We start from the raw sequence: 12,846 nt of genomic DNA on the forward strand, positions 1-12,846 counted from the left end.
CTTGGCTTCAGCCGTTGCCTGAGGGCCTCTTGGCCAGCAATCTGGAGCCGGTTCCACTCTTCTACCCCTCCCTTGGCCCTCCCTCACTCTTCAAACTTTTTTTCTACCCTCTTTAAACTTCAGTCATACTAGCGCCCGCCTCCTCCACTCCAACCAACCAATCGGTGGTTCCCATTCTCGGCGAGGGTCTGCCCCCTGCACACCGGGGGCCAATCCTCCGCTCGAGTGTCGAGAGCTGGAGCTCATTCCCAAGCGCCTGGCCTGTGACGGCAGCGCGCCGGGCGCCGCGCGGCGGGAGGGGGCGGGGCCCCGGGTGAGGGCTGGGCGAGGGCGGGGGGAAGGGTAGAGGGAGGAGGAGGAGGTTGCGGCGGGTTTGAAAGCGGCAGTTTCCTGGCAGCTTGGGCAGGCGTTGGTCTCCGTGCTCCAGCTCCGCAGCGGCCACGATCGATCCAGCGACTAGTCTAGGGTGCTTCTGCTTGTCCCCGACGGATTTTTCCTGTCCCTGCTCTTCTCCCTTGACCTCCCGCCCCTTAGCCTGAGGCTTTCCCGGCTGCTTGGGCACAGAGCCCTGGGGGCCAGCGGTCGCCTGTGACCCCGCCCGAAACCCCTCTGGAGCCGCCTGGGGACAATTCCCTTCTCCTTTCTGCAATCTAACCCAGGGTAGCCCTAGCGGAGCCCCGCCAGCCCCGAGGAGCGCAGCCGGGAAGGGAGTCCAAGGGGCGTCTCTGGGCTTGGAGTGGCCCGACTCCCAGCGGGCTGTGGTCGAGGGGGCGCCGGAGCTGCGAGGCCCCCCTCGCCGGGCTGCGCGGGCCGCCCGGGGCCCCCGCCGCCCGAGCGGGGTCTCCCCCATGGTGCAGCGGGGTTCGGGATGTCGAAGACACTGAAGAAGAAGAAGCACTGGCTCAGCAAGGTGCAGGAGTGCGTGGTGTCCTGGGCCGGGCCCCCGGGCGACTTGGGCGCGGAGATCCGGGGCGGTGCGGAGCGCGGCGAGTTCCCCTACCTGGGGCGGCTCCGCGAAGAGCCTGGCGGGGGCACCTGCTGCGTCGTCTCGGGCAAAGCACCCAGCCCCGGGGATGTGCTGCTGGAGGTGAACGGGACGCCTGTCAGCGGACTCACCAACCGGGACACACTGGCTGTCATTCGCCACTTCCGCGAGCCCATTCGTCTCAAGACTGTGAAGCCTGGTAAACCGGCCCTGCCTTTCTGTCTCGGGGTGGAGGGGAGGTCCGGGTGGGCGTCCAGGGAGCGGCGGCCCCTCCCGCCACTTATCTCTCGGGTAATCTTAGACCTCTAGGGTGTGCTGGACTCCCTCGAAGGGAAGCGTGGCAGTGGTGATCCCATTTTGCCGCCGGGAAAACTGAGCTCTGGCTGGGTTGGGCTGCTCTGTGAGCTGTCACAGAATTGTGCCCAGAAGCTCCTTGCCTACATTGGCAGTCTCCCAACGCAGAGTTTTTGACTCTAGAGAAAACCAGCCCTTTTCTGCTCTCCTTTGTGGAAAAGGTTCTTATGATTGTAGCATTGCCTTTGGAATAGTCTGACGCATTTTCTAACATGAAAAAGGATCTTTACTATGGAGGCACTTGGTGCCAGGGTTACACCTAGTGTACCTGAGAGGGCTTAGCTGCTTCAGTGTTTCTTGCACACTAGCAACACCTCGGAGCAGACAGCTTAACTCTGCCAGCCCAGGTGGTTCAGGTGTCTGGGTACCGATCGTGTACAGTACGTGATATGTGACCGAACGGTGTGTTCCTGCAAGGAGCTGTTGAATAGTCTGGGATTCAAAGGAAGAAGACCTAGGTGCCTCGCTGAGTAAAATCTTTTGTATATCTTTGATTTTACAGAATTTTGTTGAAATAGTGGGTAAAAGGGCCCCTGTTGCCCTGTATCTTTTATGCTAGTAAAATCTGCTGCAAAACACGTTACGTTTATGACATTTCTGTCAGTTGCAAAGCCTGGATCAGCCTGTGAACAGTGAAATCTGATAGTATGTAACAGTCCTTACGTATCTGTAATTGACAACAGAGTTGGTCGGTTTCAGTATTGGTAGAATGCGGTTCTGTTTTCTGAGGTGTGACTACAACGTTTTTAGAAATCAGACTATTTTTGCTGAATGTTCTCTACTGAATATATAGTGCATCAAAATATAATGGGCTGCTTAATTGTGACTTGGGCTAGAGAAATCATTCCATTCCTTCACTGCAAAATGCTAGAAAATTCTGGAGGAAAATTTAACATGTTATTTTCCTTATAATCCCCCCCCCCCCCCTTCTCATCAGCTCACTTTGGAAATATCTCTTTAATAGTCTTTGGGCTTAATTGCAGCTGATGGTTGGTGGTGCAATATACATGTGTGTATGTTTTGGTGGTCTATACACAGATACTCACATGTTCCTGCTCTCTTAAACTAAGATTTTCTTCATATGGTCTATTCCATCATATTCATTTTAAGCTTATTGGTTTATGTGAGGTTTTCTTTTTATTGTTAATTTTTAAAACTTTGGCAGACTTAAACTTCTTTTTCTGGTATAGTTTTGTGAATTCAAAAATTCTTAACTCAAACTTTCAGAGCCAAATGTGAAGGGTAAAGGAAGGACTTTGGGGCTATAATTCAGCCAGTAAGGTTCTGTTTGTAATAGGCAAAGTACTATATACACAGCACTTACTGGTCTAGGTGCCATTTGGTTCAAATCCTGTGAGTCAGGGAATAATGAGAACATAGGCATCATTGCTTTGTGTTTTGCTTTGATTAGTTGGGGCATAGGTGAGAGTATAACTTATTTTCATAAATAGTTTAAAAGTTGATTGAGGAGGAAGTTTATGGGCTGGGGAGATGTATCTTTAATTAATATTAGTCTGGTCTGTGTATTATATATTTTCTCAATCTTTATACCAAATTTAAGAAAATAATTAAAATTTAGAGGGTATTTAGTAACATTACTTGTGTTGTAAACATCATATTCCCCAGAATGTAGTTGACATTTTTATAGTAATAAAATTTTACTCTTGGCCCTGGCTGGGTAGCTCAGTTGGTTAGAGCATCCTTCCGATATGCCAGTGTTTTGAGTTCAATCCCTGGTCAAGGCACATACAGGAGTCAATCAATGAATGCATAAATAAGTGGAACAACAAATCTTTCTCTCTCCCTTCCTCCCCCTCCCTCCCCCTTTTCTCTCCCTCTATCCCTTCCTCTCTCCCTCTCCCTACCCCTCTCTCCCCTTCTCTCCCTCCCTCCTACCCAGTCTAGCTGAAGATAAATGGAAAAATATCCTTGGGTGAGAATTAAAAAATAATAATAATACAAAAATAAAATCTATTTTAAAAGTTACTCTCTTGAACAACTGCAGGCACTGTCCTATTTTATTTATTTATTTATTTATCCTCACTTGAGGACATTTTTTTTGCATTTATCTTCAGCTAGACTGGGTGGGAGGGAGGGAGGGAGGAAGAGAGAGAGAGAAACATTGATGGGGCCAGAGACAAACTGCAACCAAGGTATGTGCCCTTAGCGGAAACCGAACCTGGGTCTCTTTGGTCCACGGGCCGACACTCTAACCACTGAGCCAAACCGGCCAGGGCAAGTACTGTCCTATTTTAAATGTTTAGCCAAAATAAAGGGAATAATTTATATTCCCTATTAATTTATAATAGTAAAAATTACATACTTCATCTACTTTTTAAATTATATTTTAATATGTTTTTATTGATTTTTTTTTTTTTAAGAGAGAGAGGAAGGGAGAGAGAGATAGAAACATTGATGTGTGAGAGAAACATTGATCAGCTGCCTTCTTCATGCCTCCCACCGGAGATTGAGCCCACAACCCGGGCTTGTGCCCTGACTGGGAATTGAACCAGTACTTCTCTGTCCATGGGACAATGCTCAATCCACTGAGCCACACTGGCCACACTACACCTACTTGTTTTTTTCTTTATTGATATGAGAGAGGGGGGAAGGGAGAGGGAGAGAGAGAAACATCAATGAAAGAGAACATCGATTGGCCACCTCCTGCATAGCCACCACTGGGGATCAGGCCCACAACGTGGGCATGTGCCCTGAGCGGGAATCAAACTGGCGACCTTTTGGTGCATGGGTTGATGCTCAACCACTGAGCCACACCGGCTGGGCACTACACCTACTTTTTAAAGATACAGTCTGCATCAGTATTTCTAAAGGATACCACAGTGTGTTACCTAAGATTAATATTCTTGTTTCTAAGCAAGTTGTAATTATAAATTTTTAATCTCTTAAAAATAATATTCTTAACTTCTATAGCCTCATGTAAGTATTATGCTAAATGGCTTTGCTTAAACATTTGTTATAAAATAGCAGAACTGCCCTGGCCAGTTTGGCTCAGTGGTTAGAGCATTGGCCTGCGGTCCGGAGAGACCCGGGTTCGGTTCCCGCTAAGGGCATGTACCTCGGTTGCAGTTTGTCCCCGGCCCTGGTTGGTCGTGCGGGTGGCAGCCACTCGATATGTCTCTTTCACGTCGATGTTTCTCTCTCTCTCTCTCTCTCTTCCTCTCTCTCCCTCCCACTCTATCTGGGCAAAAAATGGAAAAATGTCCTCGGGTGAGGATAAAAAAAAAAAAAATAGCAGAACTTTTGTAGGTTAAGCACATGACTTTACAGATTAGAAGTTAAAGACTTGAAGAGGTTATTCATAGGACTTTGAGTATGATTAAAAACTACATAAATATTATCTCCAGAGAAGACAAAGATTCCGTACTGTTGGGACTAAATTCGGAAAACAGGGAAATACAAAGGAAAGGTATTTAGAAAGGAACCTGCCCTGCACATTGTTTTTTTTTTTTCCTTTTATCTAAACTTTGGGAAAGAAATGGATTTTTAAAATTTAATAAGGTATTGAAAAGTGTCTCTTGTCTTGGTTACTAACTCTTTATTAAACTATATTCATAACATGTCATGTAGACACAATATAAGAGTAAACTTATAGCACGATATAAGAGTAAACAACTATCGCTCTAAGATGTAATAATAGCAGGGAATGATCTCATATTTTCTTCTGACAAAGTCTGTGGCCGAGGGACGAGCTGGGTGGTGGGGAGGCTGGGCTGTGGGGTGAGCACTGATTCTTCCAGCTTTCTCCTTTTCTTCTGAGAGATGTCAAGAGGAGCCAAAGCCAGCACCATCACCCAGATGACTAAACGAAGGTTCTTTCTGGCAGTGGCTGTCTTTAGCTTTGATTTAGGGTTTTGTTTCTTTTGTTATAATCGTAAATGGGGATTTGAAAGTAACTCTTTAAAATATGCTTCCTAATTTGAGGCTTTTCATGAGACAGTCAGGGAATTTCTTAGTGAATTCTTATTTAGTATTTTTATAGTACTTCGCCTAGGCACTTTCCTGCTTCTAGGAGAATCTTTAGTTCCACCTGTGCTTGAACCAACTAGTTACCTGTTTCTGTTTCTTTTTCTTTTTAATCCTCACCCTAGGACATTTTTCCATTTTTTGTTCAGATAGAGTGGGAGGGAGAGAGAAGGAGAGAGAGAGAGAGAGAGAGAGAGAGAGAGAGAGAGAGAGAGAGAGAGAAATATCGATGTGAAAGGGACATGTTGAGTGGCTGCCACCCACAAGACCAACCAGGGCCGGGGACAAACTGCAACCGAGGTACATGCCCTTAGTGGGAACCGAACCTCGGGTCTCTCTGGACCACAGGTTGACTCTCTGACCGCTGAGCCAAAGCGGCCATGGCATTACCTGTTTCTTGATTATAACCCTGTTGTTTATTTTTCTGTAGAGAGAAGTTTTCACTTGAACTTTGTGTTTTCATAGTAGTAAAGGAAGCTGAACTTTGGACCTCTGGTGAAATTGTTTCATGATATGGTCCTGTGACTTGGATTAGTTTCTTTTTTTTTTTTTTTTTTTTTATCCTCACCCGAGGACACCTTTCCATTTTTTGTACAGATAGAGTGGGAGGGAGAGAGAGGAAGGGAGAGAGAGAGAGAGAGAAACATCGATGTGAAGGGACACATCGAGTGGCTGCTACCCGCACGACCAACCAGGGCCGGGGACAAACTGCAACCGAAGTACGTGCCCTTAGCGGGAACCAAACCCGGGTCTCTCCGGACCGCAGGCCGACGCTCTAACCGCTGAGCCAAACTGGCCAGGGCTTGGATTAGTTTCTTTGATTTTACTTTAGAGTATGTTTTTAAACAATTTCTCCCCTTCTCTTAACTTTTGTGTCTTTTTGTTGAGTGGGTAATTTGGGATTTGTGGTGAGTTTTGTTTAGATGGCTGTAATATTTGAAGAAGGGAAGGGTGAGAGAAATTAGAGTTAATTGCTAGTCTCCTAGATTTGCAATCCAAACTTTTCTCCTTACCCTTTTGTTTGTTTGTTAGTTAATCCTCACTATTTTTCCATTGATTTTTAGGTAGAGTGGAAGGGACAGGGGAGGAGGGAATGGGAGAGGACATGTCCACGTTGAGACAGACACATCAATTGGCTGCCTCCTGCAGGACTCCAGCCAGGCTGAGGATTGAACCTGCAACCCTTCTGTCCACCGGCCGACACTAACCGCTGAGCCAAACCAGCCAGGGCTTTCCTTACTCTTTTTTAAGGAAAAGAAGCTAGAGATTGGGTGAGAGCCCTTGTTAGGAAAAATAGCATCAAACTTTGATAAACCTTAAATTTGAAACTTTCTTTCTCAAAATTTGGTAGCATTTTTGTTGGTCCAAAGTTAGTCTTAATAACTCAAGGTTCAAGTTCTGGACCCCATTCATTGACACATGCAGTTCACGAGTATTGGGCTTAATATCATAGTGGTACTTTCAATTTCCAGGTCATTTTTTATTTTATTCAGTTTAATCCTAAAACTGATTTTCTTGGTATATTACTCTGTTCCTTAGGAAATATATATTGTTTTTCCTCTGAGATCCTGGGTTGTACTTTATAAAACTTCTTATTTATTACAAGAGATAAATTTTAGTGATTCCCCCCTACCGAACCCTGATCTCTAATTAATTAATTAATTATTACTTTCTTTATTGGTTTCTAGAGAGAGAGGAAGGGAGAGGGAGAGGATAGATGGAAACATGGATGAGAGAGAACGCGATTGCTGCCTCCTGCATGCCCCCCACTGGGGATTGAGCCCACACCCTGGGAATGTGCCCTGACTGGGAATCGAACCAGTGACCTCTTGGTCGATGCTCAACTGCTGAGCCACACCAACTGGGCTATTATTATTATTTTTTTTAGAGAGAATTGAAGGGAGGGAAGGAGAGAGAGAGAGAAAGAGAGAGAAACAGAGAAACATGTATGTGGTAGAGACACATAGATTGGTTGTCTCTCGCGTGACCCCAGCTGGGCTGGGGCTCAAACCTACAACCTAGGTAACGTAGCCCTTTGGCTCTAACAGACAGCCAGGGCTAGTCTGTGATTTATATATATTGATGGTAAAACAAGTCTACATTTATTCAAGTATCTGATTTATGAAGTAAGTGTATAATCTCAGGTGAATAGTGTCATATAATGGCTTGGCTTTATTTATAACCCCTAGGTGCTTTGTAAATTTTGTGGGCACTTTGCATTTTGGGAGTGTGTTGTAGGAGAATTTCATGTTTATGAACCATTTCAATATCACCTGTCAATTTCAAACTTCCAATTTCCAGGTCCGTTTTTATTGTGATTTGACAAGGGATAAGTGTTTTGGTATTGACCTGGAGAACTGTGTCTCCTTTAATTAACTGATGATTTTTGTTTCTTTTCTAAAATTTTGAGAAATAATTTCCTCTCAGTACTACATTTTGGAAGAGAGAATGAATGTCCTCAGTGAAAACTGTTCCCAAGGATAAGATTCTCAGGAGCTTGGAGGAGGTGTGTGAGGGACTTGGTGGAGGAAGAGGGGCACATTCATTGCTCTCCTTTGCCTTGACAATATTATTCAGAATGTTTTCCCAAAAAAGTGCTTATTTTTCTTTATAAAGAAAAGATAAAAAGTTATATTATTGCTGGCACACATTCATTTCCTCCTTGTTTAATGGTGCACCCACCATGTGAGCTAGTTTTGGAGAAGTAAAAAATAAAGATATGAGTCAGAAATAGTCTCTGTCTTCAAGAAGCTCACACTTCAGTGGGAGTTTAATGATTCATTGGTAAGGAATACCTGTAGTAAGAGTTTTACTGTTTTCACTTTCACCCAATTCTTTTTTTTTTTTTTTTTCTTAATTGATTTTAGAGAGAGAAGAAGGGAGAGGGGGACAGAGATGGAAGCATCGCTGAGAGAGAACATCAGTTGGTGGCCTCCTGCCTGCCCCTCACTAGGGATTAGTCCCACAACCTGAGCATGTGCCCTGACCAGGAACTGAACCAGTGACCTCTTGGTTCACAGGTCGATACTCCTGAGCCACACCAGCCGGGCACTTTCACCCAATTCTTAAGTAAAACTTTTTAGGCAAGTTTTGTATGAATTTTGGTAGAAGCTAGACCAATTAATTTGTCGCCTAGTATTCTGTTTTAAAAATGGTGTGGAGTTGCATCTTAGGATTTGGGATCTCAAGTCATTACAAAAAGAGGGAAATCAAATATAAACAAAATTATCTTTTGAAAAGCCCTTAAATTTAAATTACCCTTAAAATATACTGTATTTTATTTACAATGTAGTTTATACCTTCGGTTTCTATGATAATTTTTTGTTGAAAACCAGATGAAATCGTTTGCTTACATTAAAGAGATCTGTTTTTATTTTTTAAACAATCTTTGAATTCTAAGAATGATTCTCATCTGGGTGTGCATAGTACATTTATAGAAGTTATTCTTATGTTTTACTAGGGTCCTTGCCACCCACCCTTATTTTCTGACTTGGCTGGCTGGGGAGGAAATTGTGAATAATTTTGAACTCAGCCTGGCTTTGAAAGATGGATATATTTTGGTTGAATGGTATTAAGATCAGCTCAGTGGTAGGTAAGACGTGAAGGAGGAGAAAACACCTGTAACATGGAAGGGTTTATAATATGATCTCTTCCCATAGGTTTGTGTGTGCATAAAATTTTATTTTGTATAAAAGCACAAAATTCACATTATAAAATAATTGGAAAATAGAGGGAAAATCATATTATTTAAATGTGTAAGTAGTTCTATAAGTGTCTCCTATAGGTCTTTTTAGTTGGAACTTGAAATGTTTTTTTCTCCTATAAATAATATTGGTAAGATGCTTAATGCTATTTCTATGTTTAACCTTATCCAACTTGTAATACTATGAATATTTTGATTTAACCCATAATGTAGGTAAAATATCGCCATTGGTGCCATTAGTACTGTACTTTATGGCTTTCTTGGGTTGCTTTGGAAGTATAGCCAATTTTATGGGAAAACACCATTTGTTAGTCTAGTAAAAAGGGAGCAGGAAATGTTTCCACTTTGACCCTGCCTTCTCTTTTGTTATGGTCACAGTTGACTGACTTCCAGTGGAAAGGGTAACACCGTATATCTCCACCCCCCCAATCCCAGCTGATTTATCCTTATGCAGCTTTATTACAGTGGTTCCCAGGAGCATCACTCCCCGCCCAGCCCCCCAGCCTATTTCATTCATCCCAGCATGACCAGGGGAGCATGGGCTACATTTTGGAGATTATAATTTGACTTGTGACATATGGAAATAACTGAGAAGATAGACTGTGCTCATAGATCATAAGCTACTTTGTTGCATTAACACTTAAACTAGAAATATTGTTTTAGAGTGTAAGAAATACAGAGCTTTGCTGCTGCAATTTATATGGAGGCTAGGGTTTTAAAAACTATTATGGACTGGGAAATGTACAGAAGTTTTGCTTCAGATTTAATAATTACAATCTATTCTATGTAGAGGCGTCCCTTCTCGTCTTGGGCATGCAACACGAACAGTAACTCATCTACGAATGAAAACTTTCAGGTATCTTAGGCTGTGTGCTATTGTTTTTTTGTTTTGTTTTTTTGCCGAGAATTTTAAACACAGAGTTATTTTTCTTGCTTAGAGAAGCTTATGAGAATCTACCCGGTATCTCATTGTTCTGATGGGTAATTACATGTGACTGAAATATGGGATTTTACTGTATACGAGGACATTTAACAGAAGTGGTTTAACGAAATGAAAATACTCCAAAAGGGAGGCAAAAAGAAGTCTTTATTAATAAATGCTTTGTTTTTAACTTAATCAAATAGAATTAAACTAAATTGACTTTTTTTGGTCTAATAAAATAAGTTTTAAAAAATCTACTTTAGCCCTGGCCAGTTTGGTTCAGCGGTTAGAGCGTTGGCCTGGGAACCAATAAATCGTGGGTTCGATTCCAGCCAAGGGCACGTACCTCTATTGCAGTTTGTTCCTGGCCCTGGTCAGGTCATGCAGGAGACAACCAGTCGATATGGCTCTATCACATCAATGTTTCTCTTTGTCTTTCTCTCTCTCTCTCTCCCTCCCTCCCACTCTATCTGATGATAAATAGAAAAGTATCCTTGGATGAGGAATAAAAATTTAAAAATCCACTTTAATGGAGTAATCCAGGCAGTATATTACACTTTGGATGTGGTTATCTGGTTTACAACAAGTATCTTACGATGTGTAGCTTACATCTCAGTAGGAAGGGGAAATATTCCTAATGCACAAGCCAGTTTATGTACTTGGAAGGATTCTGTAGCAAGTGACACACTCTAGAGATTGATTTAGGCTAAGAAGAAATTTATTGGTTTACATACATGGAAACGCAGGCGTAGGGCAGGAACAGCTAAGTTCATGTTCTCAAGTCACATGACTCTCTTCTCTGGGTTGGCTTCTTTCTCAGTTCGCGCTCAGTGCAGCAGCAAAGGTGACTTTGAATCCCCGAGACATACAGAGCCCTTAAAACTTGTCTCTTGGACCAATTGTGGAGAGAGGGCAGTGGGGTTACATGCCCACTCTTGTAGCTGGGGATAGAAAGCACAATGATTAATAACTGTGCCAGAACCCCAGGAGAGAAAGGGTGGGATAGGTCCTCAAAAGATCGGATGCTGGGAGACAATACTGTGGTAAATGACCTCTTTTAAAACATTTAATCTCTCTTACTTTGAAGCCAACAGCAATACACAGTTGTCATAAAGCTGTCATTTTTTAGAAAACCAGATATTGGCTGTAGACCAAATGAGACACTGATTTTCCTGAAATATTATTATTTTTTTATTACTTTAAATCTAAAAACCACTTTTATCTAAATGCTGTTTCTTAAAAGGAAATTGAGTTGTTAATAATACTTTAATGCACACAATTTAAAAGTACTGCTTGTAATTTTTCTTTGAATTTTTTTTTTTTTTTTTGATCCTCACCAGATGATATTTTTCTATTGATTTTTAGATAGAGTGGAAGGGAGGGAGGGAGAGACAAAGAGAGAGAGAAACATCTCTGAATGATCCTAACTGGGGCCAGGGATCAAACCTGCAACCCTTCAGTCCACAGACTGATGCTCCAATTGCTGAGCCAACCAGCCAGGGCTTCTTTGAAATTTTTTTTTTTTTTTATGTCAAATAAGATTCTCTAAATCAGTGTTGCTTGTTCTTAAGTAGATGGGGTACTTTGGAGGATCATTTCATTATCTCTGGCATTGGGAAAATGATTATTAGTCTAATTAATGCAGTTTTTTAAACTTAATACAGGGGTTGGCAAAAGTGGGTTTACTATGCCATTGTGGTATTCTTTTGAGTTAATAAAGGCATTGCAATAATTATACCTGCATGTCATTTTCCATATGAACAACTGTAAAGCTCCTTTTGCCCTCCTCTATATTCTACCATTTTGAAAATGAAGTTCTAAACTCATTGCTTTCCAAGATGTTTTGCTTTTAAAAGAATGGTCTTTTAAAAACACAAATTGATGCCCTGGCCTGTTTTGCTCAGCGGTTGGAACGTTGGCCTGCGGACCAGAGAGTCCTGGGTTCGGTTCCTACTAGGGGCACGTACCAAAAAAAAAAAAATGCAAATTGAGATTGCATTATTATTGTATTATTTCTAAGGGTTGGTTCCTTAATAATACCTTTTAACCATAATCTCATAGAAGTTACACATGCCCTGGCCGGTTTGGCTCAGCGGTTAGAGTGTCGGCCTGCGGTCCGGAGAGACCCGGGTTCGGTTCCCGCTAAGGGCACGTACCTTGGTTGCAGTTTGTCCCCGGCCCTGGTTGGGTCGTGTGGGTGGCAACCACTCGATGTGTCGCTTTCACGTCGATATTTCTCTCTCCCTCTCTCCCTCCCACTCTATCTGAACAAAATATCGAAAAATGTCCTCGGGTGAGGATAAAAAAAAAAAAAAATTACTAGAAGTTACACATAAAAGAAGTACTTACTGACTCTTAACTTTGAAACACTGCTTACATGTGTAGTGTGGTATCTGTTTAATCACCAAAACAGTTATTTGACAAACATTGTAGGATAAAATCTCCACTTTTTGTTAATTTTTTTCCTGCCTGCCTTGCACTGGGGGCACAGACATACTTGGAGTGGAGGTGGAGGATTGAAAGGGAGGGGTGGGTACTCTGAATATTTTTCCCACTATTTTTTTTGTATGTGTCCCTAGCAGGAATTGAACCCGGGACTCTCTGGTCCACAGGCCGACACTCCAACCGCTGAGCCAAACTGGCCAGGGCATCACACTATTTTTATATTATAATTAATGTCTTCAACTTCGGTGCCATAAAAACAATTGTAATATCAGCCTTCAGTGTATGAATGGCATGCACAGTGTGAGCTTTGCAGTTGTGCCTGGTATTTGGACCTTGAGTGAGTGTTAGATGTTGGTAGGCTATTAGTCAAGACGTGTGTTGTGCATAAAAATGAACACCATGGAATTGGGTGTGAGGTATCAATAAGAATCATAGAAGGGACTTTGTATGTTC

At 42.6% G+C, this 12,846-nt stretch overlaps 1 protein-coding gene across 3 annotated transcripts in view; it reads left to right on the top strand.

Annotated features, from left to right (window-relative positions):
• The first annotated feature begins 830 nt into the window (after positions 1–830).
• MAGI3 (membrane associated guanylate kinase, WW and PDZ domain containing 3) overlaps positions 831–12,846 on the top strand; it is a 204,757-nt gene continuing 192,741 nt past the window's right edge. For all 3 annotated transcript variants that reach the window (XM_036272469.1, XM_036272470.1, XM_036272471.1), the window contains exon 1: positions 831–1,184. In XM_036272469.1, coding sequence (XP_036128362.1) covers positions 869–1,184 — 316 coding nt within the window. In that variant the 5' untranslated portion in view covers positions 831–868. The remainder of the gene's footprint in view (positions 1,185–12,846) is intronic.

This window comes from Molossus molossus, unplaced genomic scaffold (genome assembly GCF_014108415.1).
Source record: "Molossus molossus isolate mMolMol1 unplaced genomic scaffold, mMolMol1.p scaffold_m16_p_20, whole genome shotgun sequence".
Lineage (NCBI taxonomy): Eukaryota > Metazoa > Chordata > Mammalia > Chiroptera > Molossidae > Molossus > Molossus molossus.